General features: G+C 47.2%; 1 protein-coding gene across 4 annotated transcripts in view; it reads left to right on the forward strand.

Annotated features, from left to right (window-relative positions):
* The window catches only part of RALGDS (ral guanine nucleotide dissociation stimulator), a 436172-nt gene that overhangs the window by 260849 nt on the left and 155388 nt on the right, over positions 1-19935 (forward strand). The window contains exon 1 of one of the 4 annotated variants that reach the window (XM_086924744.1): positions 1354-1560. The exons of 2 other annotated variants lie outside the window; for them this stretch is intronic. In XM_086924744.1, the coding sequence (XP_086780870.1) occupies positions 1483-1560 (78 nt within the window). In that variant the 5' untranslated portion in view covers positions 1354-1482. Of the gene's footprint in view, positions 1-1353; positions 1561-19935 lie in introns of those variants that run through there. One more of the 4 variants, XR_015296110.1, reaches the window with a different exon arrangement.

Below are 19935 nucleotides of genomic sequence, written 5' to 3' on the forward strand. Positions count from 1 at the left end.
ACAACACAAAATGGAGGGTCAAAGGCGAGCACAGCCAGGGGCAGAAAATGCAAAGCGAGTAATAATAGAGCCAAAAGCGCACAAATCAATATCAGTGTAGCAGCAATCACTGTAACAGACTCGGCGAGGACGCGCTACAAATAAATAAATAATTATTCAACAGTGCAGCGCGAGTAAATTAATGGCAGAGCTCTCGGTGCCAGTTCTTGACCTGCAGGGGGCGCTTCTGGACTCCAGTGAGGTGCATTGGCAGAGCTCTCGGTGGGTGCCAGTTCTTGAAGTGCAGGGGGTGCTTCTGGACTCAAGCGAGGTGCATTGGCAGAGCTCTCGGTGCCAGTTCTTGACCTGCAGGGGGCGCTTCTGGACTCCAGTGAGGTGCATTGGCAGAGCTCTCGGTGCCAGTTCTTGAAGTGCAGGGGGTGCTTCTGGACTCAAGCGAGGTGCATTGGCAGAGCTCTCGGTGCCAGTTCTTGACCTGCAGGGGGCGCTTCTGGACTCCAGTGAGGTGCATTGGCAGAGCTCTCGGTGCCAGTTCTTGACCAGCAGGAGGTGCTTCTGGACACAAGTGAGGGGCATTGGCAGAGCTCTCGGCGCCAGTTCTTGACCTGCAGGGGGCGCTTCTGGACTCCAGTGAGGTGCATTGGCAGAGCTCTCGGTGCCAGTTCTTGACTAGCAGGAGGTGCTTCTGGACTCCAGTGAGGTGCATTGGCAGAGCTCTCGGTGCCAGTTCTTGACCAGCAGGAGGTGCTTCTGGACTCCAGTGAGGTGCATTGGCAGAGCTCTCTGTGCCAGTTCTTGGCCTGCAGGGGGCGCTTCTGGACTCCAGTGAGGTGCATTGGCAGAGGGGGTTAACCCGGGGATTGGACCAAGAGTGGATGGCGAGGAACCGAGCCCTCTAGTCTCCCCACCAGCCCATGCCCAGGACCCCTGCCCCCACACCCTCCAGCCTGTGCGCTCTCTGGCTGTCTCGAGATGGCGACCAAAGGGTTAGCAGCCCCGGCCTCCTGCTGGGAGAAGGCTGCTATGGAATTCCTCCTCTGCTCCCAGCAGCTGCCCCCTCGCTGCACGCCGCTCGCTGCTTCGTCCTATTCATAGTTTTCAGCTGAAGGATGAGATTCGGAGTCGCCCGCCTCCTCCAGCCACCCTCGGACTGTCACTTGTTCGAGGTCGGGAGGGCTGTGGGAGGGAGAGGCCGAGTCCTGGGCGCTGTGTCCGCCGCTGCCCTGGGTACCCGAGGGGGTTAACCCCAGAGCCTCCCGTCCCTGCTGCTGTGTGTGGGTGGAAGAGAGGAGCTCGGAGGGGCCTGGGCGAGAGGCGGTGCCGGCTGGGCCCGGGCTGGAGGTGGGGCGGTGCTGGTCGGTGTCGGAGGAGAGGGGGTGCTTGGAGGAGAGAGACGGCGCAGGAGAGGACCACCACGGAGGGGTGACTGATGCCACCGCGACCCCCGTGAAATCCACCACTCACACTCACCCACCAACCTGAATGTTGGACCTCCCGGGAGCCCCCCGCCGCGCTCCAGCCTGGGACAGCGGCCCCCGACGCCCGGAGCTTCTAATGAAGGCAAGGCCCCGTCTGTCCGTCTGTCTGTCTGTCTGCATTAATGTGCCTGCTGCAGATCTGTGTGCAGCCCCAACAGGGCCAGCTCAGCATTTCATGCTGCCGACGTCAACCAAAAACAAGTCCCACTGTTGGGTCAACAGCAACAACTATTGTCTACAGTGCTTTTGAGCCTCAAGGCCGTCAGCGAGCGCTTGAGTGGAATAAGCTATTCTTGTTTTTCGTCGTCTAATCAAGCTGTGTTTGAAAATCACCTCCATGTGTCGTGTGCAAAAACTCTGTGCGTTCCGGTGCCCAAGTTGTTGCGAAAGGGGCTTCATTGGGGTGTGCATGGGCGCGTCATTCTGCATGTGTTTGTGTTTTTGGACGGTGACACACACGCACATATCTGTCCAAGATCATACATAATGTCGTTTAGGAGGGCCGTGATTCGGCTCTGGGGACTCCTGCAGCCAATCACAGAGCGTTGACCACAAGGCCAGCCGTGCTGACTGACGCTGTTAGTATATTGGGGGGCGTGGGGCGGGAGGGTGGAGGGGCAGCACGTGACACGTGCGTCTTTCACTCACAGCAGAATGAGTGGAGTCTGCGCCACTCTTGCCCTGACCAGGGGTGGTGAGCCAGGGAGGCTCGAGGCAGATGTAACTGCTCCGAGACACTTTCCAACAGATCGCTCTGTGAACTGTAGGGACTCCTCCCACCTTCACGACCACCACTTCCCACACATTGTGGTTAAAGGATCATCATTTCGCCTCTGCACCCGCCCCCCCCCCATACCCCCTCCCCCGGAGCATAGAGTATGGGGCAATAACATTTCACCCATGGGTATTATCCCTTTTCAGTTTCATCATATGTTTTTTTATTTGTTTTTGCAGTGTGTCAGTTTGTACTTATTTTTTGGAAAACAGGCCCATCGCCTTCAGTTAGAGGCAGCCTTTTATTTTCTATCACATTTGAACTTTCAATGCTTGTTGCATCCATTTCTAAAATACTGCAGACTTGTCGCAGCCAGACCTGTTGGCTTTGCCTGTGCTTTTTTGGTCACGAGGTACAGATAACCATGCTTAGCGGTACACCATAACCGAGGAACTGGATCCCTGCTCTACCTCAAAGTATCCACTCTCTACCTCAAGGTATCCGCTCTCTTCCTCAAGGTATCCGCTCTCTACCTCAAGGTATCCGCTCTCTACCTCAAGGTATCCGCTCTCTACCTCAAGGTATCTGCTCTCTACCTCAAGGTATCCGCTCTACCACAAGGTATCCACTCTACCTCAAGGTATCTGCTCAACGTCAAGGTATCTGCTCTCTATCTCAATGTATCTGCTCTCTACCTCAAGGTATCTGCTCTCTACCTCAAGGTATCCACTCTCTACCTCGAGGTATCCACTCTCTCCCTCAAGGTATGCGCTCTCTACCTCAAGGTATCCACTCTCTCCCTCGAGGTATGCACTCTGTACCTCTAGGTATCCACTCTCTACCTCAAGGTATCTACTCTCTACCTCAAGGTATCTACTCTCTACCTCAAGGTATCCGCTCTCTACCTCAATTTATCCACTCTCTACCTCAAGGTATCCACTCTCTACCTCGAGGTATCCACTCTCTCCCTCGAGGTATGCACTCTGTACCTCAATGTATCTACTCTCTACCTCAAGATATCCACTCTCTAACTCAAGGTATCCGCTCTACCTCAAGGCATCCGCTCTACCTCAAGGTATCCGCTCTCTACCTCAAGGTATCCACTCTCTCCCTCGAGGTATGCACTCTCTCCCTCAAGGTATCCACTCTCTACCTCAAGTTATCTACTCTCTACCTCAAGGTATCCGCTCTCTACCTCAAGGTATCCACTCTCTACCTCAAGGTATCCCTGCTCTCTCCCTCAAGGTATCCAGTCTCTAGCTCAAGGTATCTCCATTCTACTTCAAGTTATTTGCTCTCTACCTCAAGGTATCCGCTCTCTACCTCCAGGTATCCGCTCTCTACCTCAAGGTATCTACTCTCTACCTCAAGGTATCTACTCTCTACCTCAAGGTATCTACTCTCTACCTCAAGGTATCCGCTTTCTACCTCAAGGTATCCACTCTCTACCTCAAGGTATCCGCTCTCTACCTCAAGGTATCCATTCTACCTCAAGGTATCTGCTCAACTTCAAGGTACCTGCTCTCTATCTCAATGTATCTGCTCTCTACCTCAATTTATCCGCTCTCTACCTCAAGGTATCCACTCTCTACCTCGAGGTATCCACTCTCTCCCTCGAGGTATGCACTCTGTACCTCAAGGTATCTACTCTCTACCTCAAGATATCCACTCTCTAACTCAAGGTATCCGCTCTACCTCAAGGTATCCGCTCTCTACCTCAAGGTATCCGCTCTCTACCTCAAGGTATCCACGATCTCCCTCGAGGTATGCACTCTCTCCCTCAAGGTATCCACTCTCTACCTCAAGTTATCTACTCTCTACCTCAAGGTATCCGCTCTCTACCTCAAGGTATCCGCTCTCTACCTCAAGGTATCCACTCTCTACCTCAAGGTATCCCCACTCTCTCCCTCAAGGTATCCAGTCTCTAGCTCAAGGTATCTCCGTTCTACTTCAAGTTATTTGCTCTCTACCTCAAGGTATCCGCTCTCTACCTCCAGGTATCCGCTCTCTACCTCAAGGTATCTACTCTCTACCTCAAGGTATCTACTCTCTACCTCAAGGTATCCACTCTCTACCTCAAGGTATCCACTCTCTACCTCAAGGTATCCACTCTCTACCTCAAGGTATCCACTCTCTACCTCAAGGTATCCGCTCTCTACCTCAAGGTATCCACTCTACCTCAAGGTATCTGCTCTCTACCTCAAGGTATCTGCTCTCTATCTCAATGTATCTGCTCTCTACCTCAAGGTATCTGCTCTCTACCTCAAGGTATCCGCTCTCTACCTCAAGGTATCCACTCTCTACCTCAAGGTATCTGCTCTCTCCCTCAAGGTATCCGCTCTCTACCTCAAGGTATCCGCTCTCTACCTCAAGGTATCCCCGCTGTACCTCAAGGTATCCCCGCTCTACCTCAAGGTATCCCTGCTCTACCTCAAGGTATCCCTGCTCTACCTCAAAATATCCACTCTCTACCTCAAGGTATCCACTCTCTACCTCAAGGTATCCGCTCTCTACCTCAAGGTATCCGCTCTCTACCTCAAGGTATCCGCTCTCTACCTCAAGGTATCCGCTCTGTACCTCAAGGTATCCCCGCTCTCTCCCTCAAGGTATCCACTCTCTCCCTCAAGGTATCCGCTCTCTACCTCAAGGTATCCGCTCTCTACCTCAAGGTATCCCCACTCTACCTCAAGTTATCCACTCTCTACCTCAAGGTATCTACTCTCTACCTCATGGCACATAGCAATGTTTACAAACTCTAAGATAGGGAGAGGTTCCCTCAACTGCAGTCACTGTAAGAGGGCCCTTATAGGGGCTGCAGGGGGGCGCCAGCCATGGGGAGATTGTTGCTATAAAACATTTTCATGCTTATATTTGTGACATCACAATATATTTTAGAAAGATCCCTGTCAAGCAAAGCTTGTGAGGAAATCAGTCAGGAGGCGACACATTTATTTGATAACTTGAATATCCCAGTGACATTAGTATGTTGATGTTTTATTTTATTTTATATACATTAGATTATAGAATGCTAAATCTCTGGGATAAACATGGCATACCCAATTGAGGGTTCTTGTTTCCTAATAGAAGAATGCCAAATCCCTCAATTGATAACTTAATTTTCCAGAATGCTTCACAAGAGGCAAGTAAAATCCTGGCCTTCAGCAAGGCCGTAGTGAATAACACTGTTGACCTCTTTAGTCCAACATTTGTGTTTCTCTTCTAACAGGTTTACTCTTATTACAAACAAACACATTTTGGTCTTAAGAGGTAAACCGTGCCATTAACTACGGCCTTAAGGGAAGCTAGGATTTTACATTGCTCTTGTAAGGCGTTCTGGAAAAGGAAGTTATCAATTGAGGGATTGGCGTTCTGATTGGTCAATTGAGTTACCTATTTACAATTGATTGAAGGGCGGAGTTACACCAGGTTGACTGAGGTGGGCAGTGGGAATAACTTGGTTCTGTGGAAGCAAGGGTCACACCTTCACTGTGGGGGTCGGTGTTGGACCCCTCCTGCCAGGTCAGCTTCCAGCAACCTGTGGGGATGAAAAGACACAAAGGCATTCTAGATTCTGCCACACAGACCAAAAGCATTGTGCGAGCTGTGTGCAGCTGTTTGCATCTAGAATAATGCAGCCTAGTGCAGGCTGAAGCGATTTTTAAATCTAAACTAAATGATGTTTTGTGAGTTACTATGAGTGACTGAAGTTTGATTGGCTAATGAGCCTTTTTCTAAACATTCGTGAATTAAAGTGTTTCATTGCACATTGGTTAAGTCTATTTATGTATTTTTTCCAACAAATCTAAATACACTTATTTTGTAGTGGCAATGCAGCTGCAAACAGGGATGTGCAAGTACCTAGCAGACGAGCCTGCTCTGTTAGGGACGTGTTTTAAGTAGCTTGAAAGGAGATGGGGGAGGGGAGGGGCGAGGGGTTTCAGTTCAAAGACTGCAGCTCTGGTACCGCTTCCAATGGCGTCCGCTTACAAGGCCTCCCAGAGCAAAACACCAAAATCTCAGCATATCTAAACGCTCAATGGCGCCATTTTTCCAGGTGATTAAGACAGCAGATATGCGATCCTTTCTTTTGTTATGTTTTTTTTACAGAGTTTATATAGCGCAACTTGACAGGAATCGGGTATCAGAGCGCTTTACATAGCACCAGTTACGTTACATGAGGACCCACATCCACTTTTTGTCAGGCACGGGGAGATTAAGTGATTTGCCCAGAATCAGAGGATGTTCATCGTCATTGCCGAGACTCGAACCTAGTTCCCCAGATTCGAGGTCGACCGCTCTAGCCGTTAGGCCAACTCCTCTCCCAACTATATCAAGTTCTGTTATAAGAATTTAACATAGTGCAAGCGACTCACTCCCGAAAGCAGTGTATCAGCGCTTTCCGAAATCAGGACAGGATGACCAATTGAAATAGCCAGGTCTTCAAAAGTTTTTTGAATCTGACAAAGTCCGTACAAGATCGAATGCAGAAAGGAAGTTAATTCCAATGATGGAGGGCAAGGTAAGAGAAAGAGTGGCCGCCATACCTCGAGGCAGGAATTCAACAAAGTTTTGAGCTTAGATCTGAGATTTCTGCTGGGGCAGTATAGCGTGAGCTTCATACGTAGGAAAACTGGGCCCTGGCCTGCAGGAGACTTACGAATAAGACAGAGGAGCCTGAAGAGGGACCGCCTCCTGACCAGCAGCCAATGAGGAGCCTTCAGGGTGGGAACCGAAGAAGTACGGGGGGGGTGGTTACAGACCAAACGCAGCGCTGTATTTTCTACAACCTACAGTTTGGAAACAAGTTCTTCATTGGCAGCAACCAATAGGGCGTTCCCGTAGTCCAGGCGACTCAGAAGCGGGGCTGGAGTTCGTGTTCTACGGGACCTCAACGCATGGTAGCGAAACCGGTACCACAAACAGTTCGAACATGTTCTTCCTTGGAGAGGGTCTCATTAACCATAAAGCTGAGATGTTTATCTGTCCTTCTAGGGCAAGGGTCTGAGCCAACTCAGAAGGCCACCAATCATCAGACCAGAAGGCCTGTGACTTCCCAAACATCAGAATCTCAGTTTTGTCTCGTTTGAGCTGTAAACAGTTGTGCGTCATCCAAGCGGCTATCTTTCTCGTACAGTCGGTAAACCAGATTTTCATATTATCTGGATATTGCCCAAATGAGATGATTAATTGCGTGTTGTCTGCATAGGATATAATATCAAAGCCACAGGATTTGACAATCTGAGCAAGCGGGGGCCACATAGATGTTAAACAAAGTAGGGCTGAAAGAGGAGCCATGGGGGGCCTCCTTATTCACTGACATGACTCGGGATTTAAAGGAGTCAAGTGAAATCGTCTGGATTCTGTTGTCCAAAAAAAATCTATGAACCAGTTCAAGGCCTTTCCATAGATGCCGGGCTCCTAACGCCTCCGGAGCAGAATGGAATGGGAGACCGTATCAAAAGTGGCTGATAGATCGAGTAATATCAGCCTAGTCGGAGTATCGGCCTCCAGTGAAAGTCGAATAGAGTCCACTACAACCACCAATGTGGTTTCTGTACTGTGGAAAGCTCTGAAGCCGGATTGAAAGCGGTTTTATAAGCCATAATCCTCCAAATAGGAACAGAGTTGTTTATTGACAAGACCCGCCAAGACCTACTCGAAAAGGAAGAGGAGCACTATGGGCCGATAAATGGCCAGACCGTTGATGTCCGTGTTGATTTTCTTTAAAATAGTTGTGACCTACATGGGTGTCCTATCCCACGACAGTTGTGCTATCTCTAAGGACAGATTAAAGAGAGATGCGATAGGCGGTGCTAATATGTCTCGCAGGTTGGCCGTGATGTGGGGGGCAGGTGTCCAAAGGGGGGCACATTTGTCTTTGTCTAGCATCTTCTGCGGATGTATGTCATTACAACGTATGCTTTTACAACGCATGCCATTACGACGCAACTTTTACAACGCAAGTCGTTACAACGACTTGCGTTGGGGGGCGCTGGATAGTGAATAGTTTAATTTACTATTCCAACACCAGTCCTCGTGGATAGTAGGGAAGGTGTTGGATAGTAATTAATCTATTCCCTATCCTAGAGCGCCCTCCAGCGCAATTCGTTGTAATGACTTGCGTTGTAAAAGTTGCGTCGCAATGGTAGTGCGTTGTAAAAGTTGCGTTGTAAAGGATGTTTCCCCATCTCCTGCACTAGCTCTTGAGAGGGGACCACAAACATTTCCAGTAATACGGTGGAGGGTTTTAAATGGATACGTTGGGAGCTTCTGGAGGTATAATAGAAAGGTTCTGGTATATTTTAGTGATTTTCCCATCGAAGTGATCAGCTAGAGAATCGCACAATCCTTGTGAAGCCGGAACAGTAGAACTACAGGCCTGTGGCGTGGTGACTTTGTTAAGCACCCTGAATCGTTCTATTGCAGAAATGCCAGCCTGATGAACTCTATTAATGGTAAAGTCTGCGCGATTCTCTAATTTTCCTACGATAAGACGCAAACGCTGGTTTATAACCATTTTTGTCTGAGAGGGATTTAGTCGTACGACTTCTCCTTTCCAGTCTGGTACTGGTCGTGTTCACGATCCTCAAATCCACAGAGTACCAAGGGGGCGTGATAACATAAACATGGGTATTTGTAAAGTGCATGTTCACCCAGAAGGGTATCTTGACGCTGAATAACAGATGGCGCTCATTTTATCGACCTCAGAAGGATGTAAGGCTGAGTGGACCTACCGGAATTTAAACCTGTGACTATGAGGTCAAAAACAGGCCCCTACAGTGAAACCATTGGTCCACTAAGCCACCAGGCCCAGGGGTCTGAAGGAGTTGGATGCATTAGGTTTGGGGAGGGGGGTGCAACCATTTCAAAGGCATGTGTAAGGGAGTTATGGCGCTCTGTTAAGGCATGATTTATATCATGGCTATGCTTTATCTCCGTCTACTGAAAGGCGGTTACAAAGGAGGGGCAGTAACTCGTTTCCAATGCCTTCGAGTTCTTCTGCCCACCCTCTTATGTTCACCGCGCCCCACCTACCGCGAAAAATAAAAGCTGATGGCATAATGACCGGTCTAAACGAAAGGCTGGGGTTTGGGGTCTAAATCTTGTGCTCACTACTTTCAGCTTTGAGATACAGAGAGTGGCCAGCTATATGGGTGGGGCCAGAGACCACCCGCTCTTTCATTTGTTTATTCTTTTACCAGTGCATAATTTGTAAATAAATATGTGCCAGAGTCCTCGTTAGGAGGTCACAGCAGCTTGCACCACACGTTGCCCCTGCCAGCGATGCCACTGACAGAACCAACACTACAACTAACCATCACACTCTTACAAGTGTGGCATTTTAGACCAGGGGTCTCCAACCTTTTCTGTAACAAGAGCTACTTTTGCTCAACAAAATGTATCCTGAGCTACTAGTGTTATTTGTGTTGTTGTAGTGAACACACAAGAGGAGATTACTTTAGTGGCCGCACTATGCTGGATTCCCAGCAGTGAGCACCTCGGTGCATCAGGAAGGGTTGTCACCAGAAGTGTGAAAAATAGGTTTTGTCAGTCTGGGATGCCTCCAGCCTCAGCGGCTGTTCTCGTGGCATCAAGGTAATAATATTCATAATAAGTCTCTCCACCACTACACGATTTATCATTTAAATATTGGCTTTAAAAAATGTTGGGAATTCAAGCATTTTCCTCCAAATATGAGTTTTGACAATGCACACATTTTCGTCTTGAATAAACACTTTTCAATTTTGTTAAAAATATATTCAGCCAAGAAAACGCTTTTTTCCAAACATCAGCTTATGAGTTCTGAAAAAGCATGCCCTTAAATTTTGCTATGCATTTATTAGTTAAGCCAAATACAAGCTTCTAATTTAGTAGGCTGAGCGGCTCACAGGAGAGCTACTCACAGGTAGCTTGAGAGTGAACAGTAGCTCCAAAGCTACTTATTGGAGAAGCCTGTGTTAGACTGTTCAAGGCCCCAAAGCTATAAGAATTGCTTGTGTTAGCCATTTGTAATGTATATTGAATTAATAAACAACTGTTGTGCTGATCTGTAAATTAGATAAACAGCGCCACCATGTGGCAGACTGTCATAAGAGCTGGTGCTGACAATTAAGCGCCAGTGCTGAGCACCAGCAACCACAGGCTCGAATAAAGCACTGTCTTTCACTCACAAATGAATTGTAGAGTGTTACCAAAACATTGAAGGATTGGTCTCAGGAAGGACGGCTGGCGGCCATGTTGTTTGAAGCTGCAGTCACTTCTGGGTAGTTTGGTTCTCAGAACAGGCTTCCTGTGGTTAGGGACACTCACCCTGCCTCTTTCTCTAATAGAGCTATACAGACAGTGGAATATGTTTATAACATTTGTATGCGTTTTTTCTATTCAATGTCTATTTTTAGTTTTATGATGTGTCTCTTCAGAGACAGTGTGACCTTTGTTGTTATATGTGCATTTACACTCTTTATTATATTTTCATTTGTATTGCATTATCAAAACCTGTGATTTCCTACAGTAAGGGCACCGCCAAATGTGATGTCACATCTTTCCCCCTCCACTAAGCTGCTACTGCAGTAAGGGTACCTCTTGGTGTGATGTCACATCCTCCCCGGGCTCCCCGCAAATGCAACTCCTGGTGTGATGTCACATCCTCCCCCGTGCTGTTTCTGGGGTCAGTGCAGCTCCTGCTGTGATGTCACATCCTCCCCCAGTTCTGTGCTGTTATTGCAATAAAGGCAGCTCCCGGTGTAATATCACATCCTCCCACCTTCACTGTGCTGCTCCTGCAGTAAGTGCAGCGCTTGCAGTGATGTAACATCCTCCCCATGCTCTGTGCTGCTCATGCAGTAAGTGCAGCGCCTGGTGTGATGTCACATCCTCCCCATGCTCTGTGCTGCTCATGCAGTGAGTGCAGCTCCTGTTGTGATGTCACATCCTCCCTGTGCTGTTTCTACATTAAGAGCAAAACACACAAGTTGATGGACTGAATGTTGCACAATGGCAAAACATTCACCCATAGTCACAGATCTGCTCACCAAGCCACCCCAGTTCAGACATGGCCATATGCAAATCAGTCTTGACCCTGTGCCTCATGGGAACAGTCCAGACCGAACTGCCAAGCCATGTCTTCCTGGACCAGAATCAAGCATCCTAGGACCGGTTTCTGGCTCTCAGCCGTCATCAGCCAGGATAGCTTGACTCCAGTGGCGTAGTGAGCAAGGGACCACGTCTGGGCATACCCTTCCCACATATGGTGAACAGCAAAAGACACAAGATGATACCATTACAACGCATAATACCCCTGCAATATTCAACACTTACCCTACTGTTGCACCCCTTGAAGTTAGAATAGTAATTTTTACCCCTACACTATCCAACACTTACCCTACTGTTGCACCCCCCTGGAGTTAGAATAGTAATTTTTACCCCTACACTATCCAATACTTACCACACATGCAATGTAATGGTATGCGTTGTAATGGTATGCGTTGTAAAGGTAGAATGCGTTGTATTGGAATGTGTTGTAAAGGTAGTTTTTAAAAATTCGTTGTAATGGCATGTGTTGTAATGGAATGCGTTGTAATGGATGTTGCGTTATAAAAAATGCGTTGTAAAGGTAGTTTCAAAGAATTAGTTGTAATGGCATGCGTTGTAATGGAATGCGTTGTAATGGATGTTGCGGTGTAAAAAATGCGTTGTAAAGGTATGCGTTGTAAAAGTATGCGTTGTAACGTCATACATCCGGTCACTGGATGCATTGACTAGTTTGTTTGCGTTAGTGTTTACAATATTTGTCTTTTTGCAATGTGGAGTCCTGAGGATGGTCTCTCGGACCAATTTGGCCATTTAAGACAACGCACCCTCATTTTCATGAAAAATGACTAATTAATTTCAGTTATATATCCCATTTATTTGAACGTTTGAATGATTGATTTATTGGGATGTAGGATGTTTTTTACACAGTTTTAGGTAAAAAGGGTGATTACGCTCCCATCAATCCCTTGATAGTCTATAGAGTAGAAGGTACTGTTTGGTAGGCCAGTGTTGCTATTAGTTGTATGTATATACTGCCTGTACTTAGAATCTGGATGTTTTGAATAATGAATTGAATATAAATGTAATGAACTGAATGTAAATGAAGTAAAAACATTTGTAATTTGGAATACGTCCGTGACTATAATTCTTAATTTTGTGATTAATCAATCGGATCACACTCGTGACTGTGTGGAACTAATTTGGTTGTAAATAATTCCTCAAGGGATATATTTTGTTTGTGATAAGTATAGCAGTGACTGGCAGGTGGTTTAATATCACAAAATGGACATCAATTGTTCCTGATGGTAGTGGTTGGTCTGCCCTTGGCGGGAGGCTGAGCGGGTTAGGCCAAATGTTATTCAAGGAGAAGAGCTTTGGGAACTTTTTGGAAGCTTTGGGAACTTTTTGGAAGCTTTGGGAACTTTTTGGAAACTTTTAGGTTTATTGGAAGTTTTGAGGCCTTTTGGAAGTTGACATGACCTGGTCTGGTGGCGGCTCTGCGAGAGAGTTCTATCCTCTTGTGGCGCTTCCTGAGGAGGATTGGTTCATGTATCACATTTGTGAGTCTCCGCCAGGGCTTAATTTGTAAAATGATGAGTACCAGGGCCCTGACCAGGAGGCCACTGGAGCTTGAACCACCCTTTGCCCCGTCATCGCTGCCAATGACGGAACCAAAACAACTACTAACCATCTCTCCCCAAAGCCTTAGGGATGATTGGGGAGGCAGGTATTAGTAATTTTAAATTTATATTGTATTCATAAACAGATGTTGTTCTGCTTATCTCTAAATTAGACGAACAGCACCGCCATGTGGCAGACTGTCATCAGTGTGGTGTTGATAATTAAGTGCCGGACATCGGAAACTAATTAAGTGCCGGTGCTGAGCACCAGAAACCACAGGCTCAAATTAAGCACTGGTCTCGGCCAACTCCTGAGATTGACAGTTTCTCTGAGAGGTAGGAGGGTAAAGAGGAGCGAAGGGCTTTGAGTGATGCAAGCACTTTCATATTGAGCTCTCGCTTCTATGGTACGGGGAGCGTAGAATGGGGCCGATGTGGTAGAATTTCTTATGTTCCATCATGAAACTGGCTGTTCTGAGAGTACCTCGGTGAACTTTGTGAATACCAGAAAGGTGTGCCATTCCGCAGTCCAGTTTGGAGAGTGCAAGGGCCTGGACAACCGATTTAAGGTCGCGAGCTGGGATGGGGTACCTGAGACCTCAAAGGAGCCTTAGCTGGAAGCAGGCACCCCTAGCCAAGGAGGAGATATGGTTTTACAGGTTCAGACATCAGTCGAGGGTGAATCCCCAAGATTTTGTATTCTGTATGATGGGAAGGCAGCCATTCATGTCGGGTGGGGGTGGGGGGGGTGGTCAATCACGACTTGGATCAGTAAGTTTGCTTTCTCTGTAGAGATGACAAACAATTCCTCGTGTATCCTGCAAATCAGGAAAGAGAAATAAATATCAGTCTAGTGGCTGAAATGCACAATGTGAAACTAGAAAACCTGACTCGATCCCAGCTTCACCTGTTAAACACACTGTCTGATCTGAGGCACATATTTTATTTTGTCTACTTTTCTTCATTATCACCTATGCGAGAACTTTGAAATATGTGAGTTCAGGATATTGTCCGTACAAAAAACCCTTATATGTAATAGGTTGTCATTTTTATCCATGTTTAAGAAGAATTGTAATCACATGCAGGGTGCACATGACAACTAACTTGTTAATTCATCATCTGGTAGAACTATCAATGTTTCACAATTAAATTCACAATAATCCGGTCATTCGCAATAACACAAAATCACCCTTTGCAAGAGCAGCCATTCGAAGCCCTTTAGAGCAGAAACGGGGCTGTCTTTACCTCGCTCTTTTTCTTTCCTCTCTTCTTTCTCCTGTTCTTCTACCTTGTCTCTTCCCTCTATACCTTTCCTTTTCCTTTCTCCTTTTCTGCATTTACTTTTCTCTTATTGCATTTGTCATATGCTTCATGTTCTTTTGTAATTCATTTTAATATATATGACTTTTTTTTGCATAATGACTAATAAAAATTTCTTAAACAAAAAAAAAAAACTTCAGTTCTCGACGCTCAGTGGCAGGGCTCTGGTAGATTTCTTCTCTTCGTGTTGCAACTTCTGAAACCTGCGCCTTGAACCTTCTGAATGCGATTGAAAGCGACGAGCGTGAAGGGCGAGAGCCATCGCACAGAGATGGGTTGTTTCAGTGCATCCCTCGTGCGCCTCCGGAATAAACAATGACCTCATCGCACACCGAGTCCTGCCTGGTCTGGTGGAAAAAACACTGGATTCCAGCGAGAAATCCTTGTATTATTTTCAAGGTGCCGCTGTGATTTCACAGCTGTCTAGGAAGGCAAGGCTGCCCAGCAGTGCTTAATTTGTAAAGCAATAAGCGCCGGGGCTCTAGTCAGGAGGCCACTACAGCTTGCACCACATATTGTTCCTTCCTGCTTTGCCAATGATAGTAACACAACTATTAACCATCACACTCCTGAAACTAGTGTGACATGTTGTACTATTCCAGGCCCCCAAAGCTATAAGAATGGCGTGGGCAGCAGATAATAGTTACTTTTTAATGTATATTGAATTAACAATTGACTGTTGTTATGGTCATATCTAAATTGGTCCAACAGCGTCACCTTGTGGCAGACTGTCACACGGGCCAATGTTGACATTTAAGTTCCGGTGCAGAGCTCCGGAAACCACCGGGTCAAATTATGCCCTGCTTGCCAGGCTCTGTTCTGCACAGAGGGGCTCTTCTTGCAGCCACTGTTCTTTACTGGAATGCAGTGCTGTCTTTTCTGAATTATTGTCTATAGGTTTATCCTCATCTTCCAGCGATGACCATGTTCCGGAAGAGTCTCCTCTGTTTGCAGGATCTGAAACCTAGTGCTCTCATGGCCTCTGGTGCATGTTTAATCTTACTCAGAAAACGTGAACAGGCGTAAAGAACTTTTTTGGGACTGCACATTGTAAGTTTCTGTTTAAACCTCCGAAGCTGGGGCTTCAAACAGCGGAGCCCTGTCTGGGCTTCAACATATTTCATGGAATTAGGAGATCTGATGTGTGACAGAGCACGGGCTTAGCTCCTAGAAGCAGTAAAATACTTTACAAAGAGCACGGGTACAAATGCAGGCCCATTTAAAGATGAGGCGCAGAACTTATAATGGGGTCTGGCTGAAATCACACAGTGATCTAAAGGTAATAGGAAGACGTACGCGGCCGGCCCCCCATCTACTAAAGTGTCCCATATTTACAATTTGAGGCAAAGGGAGAAAACGCGCTTCACTCCAAATCACACAACTCAGATCAACTCCTAAAGCACATTCAAGATGGATGAATCCTCTTAGCAGCTCTTGTTCTACTCTACCTGAAGCCCCACAGCAGTGCTTGCTATAGGTGAATCATCATAGCAGCTATTGTTACGTGTGAAGCCCCACAGCAGTGCTTGCTATAGGTGAATCCTCATAGCAGCTATTGTTACGTGTGAAGCCCCACAGCAGTGCTTGCTATAGGTGAATCATCATAGCAGCTATTGTTACGTGTGAAGCCCCACAGCAGTGCTTGCTATAGGTGAATCCTCATAGCAGCTATTGTTACGTGTGAAGCCCCACAGCAGTGCTTGCTATAGGTGAATCATCATAGCAGCTATTGTTACGTGTGAAGCCCCACAGCAGTGCTTGCTATAGGTGAATCCTCATAGCAGCTATTGTTACGTGTGAAGCCCCACAGCAGTGCTTGCTATAGGTGACTCCTCATAGCAGCTCTTGTTCTACTCTACTTGGGGCCCCATAGCAGTGCTTGCTATAGGTGAATCATCATAGCAGCTATTGTTACGTGTGAAGCCCCACAGCAGTGCTTGCTATAGGTGAATCATCATAGCAGCTATTGTTACGTGTGAAGCCCCACAGCAGTGCTTGCTATAGGTGAATCATCATAGCAGCTATTGTTACGTGTGAAGCCCCACAGCAGTGCTTGCTATAGGTGACTCCTCATAGCAGCTCTTGTTCTACTCTACTTGGGGCCCCATGGCAGTGCTTGCTATAGGTGAATCATCATAGCAGCTCTTGTTATACTCTACTTGAGGCCCCGTAGTAGTGCTGGCTATAGGTGAATCCTCATAGCAGTTCTTGCTCTGTGTGAAGCCCCATAGCAGCTCTTGTTCTAAGTGAAGCCCCACAGCAGTGCTTGCTATGAGTGAATCCTCATAGCAGTTCTTGTTCTACTCTACTTGAGGCCCACTAGTAGTGCTGGCTATAGGTGAATCCTCATAGCAGTTCTTGCTCTGTGTGAAGCCTCATAGCAGCGCTCAAGATGAAACCGAGCTCCAGATGAGGACTCCGAACTGAGCACACTACTCTAGCTGCTTTCAGGAAGGACAGGACGCAGTAATCCAGAAAAAGGTTTAGAAGTTGTATTATTTATTAAATAATAAAAAAAGAAGCTGGGTATAAGTATTGCAGATGAGGCCCCAGAACTGAACTCTATTCTGCAGAAGTGGTTTCTGGAACTGGACACAATACTTTGGATTAGGAGAAGTGAACTGGACCCTATACTCCAGATGTGGTTTCCAGACCTGGACCCTATACTCCAGATGTGGTTTCCAGACCTGGACCCTGTACTCCAGATGCGGTTTCCAGAACTGGACCCTATACTCCAGATGCGGTTTCCAGAACTGGACCCAGACCTGGACCCTGTACTCCAGATGCGGTTTCCAGAACTGGACCCTATACTCCAGATGCGGTTTCCAGAACTGGACCCAGACCTGGACCCTGTACTCCAGATGCGGTTTCCAGAACTGGACCCTATACTCCAGATGCAGTTTCCAGAACTGGACCCAGACCTGGACCCTGTACTCCAGATGCGGTTTCCAGAACTGGACCCTATACTCCAGATGCGGTTTCCAGAACTGGACCCTGTACTCCAGATGTGGTTTCCAGAACTGGACCCTATATTCCAGATGCGGTTTCCAGGACTGGACCCTATACTCCAGATGTGGTTTCCAGAACTGGACCCTATACTCCAGATGCGGTTTTCAGAACTGGACCCTATACTCCAGATGTGGTTTCCAGAACTGGACCCTGTACTCCAGATGTGGTTTCCAGAACTGGACCCTGTACTCCAGATGTGGTTTCCAGAACTGGACCCTGTACTCCAGATGTGGTTTCCAGAACTGGACCCTGTACTCCAGATGCGGTTTCCAGAACTGGACCCTATACTCCAGATGCGGTTTCCAGAACTGGACCCTGTAATCCAGATGTGGTTTCCGGAACTGTACCCTATATTCCAGATGCGGTTTCCAGAACGGTACCCTATACTCCAGATGTGGTTTCTAGAACTGGACCCTATACTCCAGATGCTTTCCAGAACTGGACCCTATACTCCAGATGCGGTTGCCAGAACTGGACCCTATACCTCAGAAGTGATTTCCAGAACTGGACCCCCTACTCCAGATGTGGTTGCCAGAACTGGACCCTATACCTCAGAAGTGGTTTCCAGAACTGGGCCCTGTACTCCAGATGTGGTTGCCAGAACTGGACCCTATACCTCAGAAGTGGTTTCCAGAACTGGGCCCTGTACTCCAGATGCGGTTGCCAGAACTGGACCCCATACCTCAGAAGTGGTTTCCAGAACTGGACCCTATACTCCAGATGTGGTTGCCAGAACTGGACCCCATACCTCAGAAGTGGTTTCCAGAACTGGGCCCTGTACTCCAGATGTGGTTGCCAGAACTGGACCCTATACCTCAGAAGTGGTTTCCAGAACTGGGCCCTGTACTCCAGATGTGGTTGCCAGAACTGGACCCCATACCTCAGAAGTGGTTTCCAGAACTGGACACAATGCTCCAGATGTGGTTTCTGGAACCAGACAGCATATTATACATAAAGTTCTATAGGCGAGGCCTTCGGAACAAATTCACAGCATTAGACACTGCCTCTGTGGCCTGCACATGTCGGCCTAATATTCGTCAATCGATCTCCAGACCTGGACACAACACCGCGGCGCAGGCCCCCAGGTCTAAGCGCAGCACCACGGACCAGGCCTCCCGATGTCCTCTGTACACACCTCCCTCCTCCAGGCCCCAGGTGGATACACAGACCTCCCATACTGCTGCCCCCACCATCATGATCCCCCCCTTTGTTGGAACTTGCACATAATGTAACCACTGAGCTGAGATGGCTGACATAACCCCTGTGCTGTAATACCTGTGTAATCACCTGGGAGGGGCGCTGCCGCAGAAATTCCCGCCCAGAACATCTCCCTAATCCCAGGAATGGGATAATTGCTTTTTAAATGGAACGTTTCAGTAATTTCCTCATTACTGTGCGCACGTGCATAATAACTCGGATAATAGTTTAAGAAGACAACGCGCTCTGGTGTAAGAGGTGGCAGCCATGCCTAAGGGAAGCGGTAACAGTAATTTATTTATTTATTTATTTTTTAAATTTGTATGGCGCTACAGCTACCCAAAAAGGGTTTCCCGGCGCCTGAGTCATTTGATTAGATAGAAGGAAAGTTGCCAAATTGTAGTATTACTGCAGTTGTTTCTGGAACAGCCAGGTTTTTACATATTTCCGGAATTTCGTATAGCTCTCTTCTTTCCGGATCTGAGGGGGAAGTGAGTTCCATAGAGTGGGCCCTCTCACAGCAAAAGAACGCCCTCCCGTTTTTTGGAGTTTAAATCTAGGAATAGCAAAATTTGCTGCTGTTAGAGATCGGAGATTTCTTGTTGGAAGGTAGGGACAAGCCAGGGTTTGTAGGTAGGCGGGTGCAGTTCTGGTTTTAATTTTAAACATATATGTCAGGGTTTTAAAACTGATCCGATGTTCTATCCTGAGCCAATGTAGGTCATTCAGATGTTTAGATATTCTCTCAAACTTTGGGATCTGACACAGGAGTCGTGCAGCCGCGTTTTGGATCATTTGGAGTCGTTTTATCACTGCAAGATTTGAGCCCAAGTAAAGAATGTTACCGTAGTCAATGCGTGATGTTATTAGTGCATTGACTACGGTCTTTTGGGTGTTTTGGGGCAACATCCAAATAATTTTCTTTAGCCATTTTATTATGGTGAAGCAGAGGCCAGCGACTTTATTTGCCTGCTGCTTCATCGACAAAGTATTGTCGATAATGACTCCTAGGTTCCTTACTTGAGTGGCTGGGATGGGAAGATTACCCATCTCTGCTGGCCAGTGTAAGGGGCTCCAGAGCTCTTTATTTCTTCCAAGAAGAAGAACCTCCGTTTTATCCCCGTTTAGCTTCAACTGGTTAGTTGACATCCAGTTGAAGATTTCCTGAAGACCATTTTTCAGAACAGAGGGGGTTGAGGGGTTTGAGTCAGATAGGGAAAAAATGATCTGCGAGTCGTCAGCGTATGACATTAACGCGAGGCCCACGCTGTCGGCTAAATCGGCCAGTGGTCGCAAGTATAAATTAAAAAGCAGCGGGCTCAAGATGGAGCCCTGTGGAACTCCATGGGGGGTGAGGAACGTGTCCGAGCATGCAATGCTGGATTTGATCTGGAAAGATCTATTGGTTAGAAAAGACTTTATCCACTGAAGGGCCTCATTTCGAATGCCAATTCTCTCTAGTGTAGTCAAGAGAGTTTTATGTGAAATGGTATCAAACGCCGCACTCAAATCTAAAAGAATGAGTGCGACAGTTTGACCCTTATCCAGGAGCTTTCGAATTTTT

Source organism: Lissotriton vulgaris, chromosome 5, assembly GCF_964263255.1.
Source record: "Lissotriton vulgaris chromosome 5, aLisVul1.2, whole genome shotgun sequence".
NCBI classification, from domain to species: domain Eukaryota; kingdom Metazoa; phylum Chordata; class Amphibia; order Caudata; family Salamandridae; genus Lissotriton; species Lissotriton vulgaris.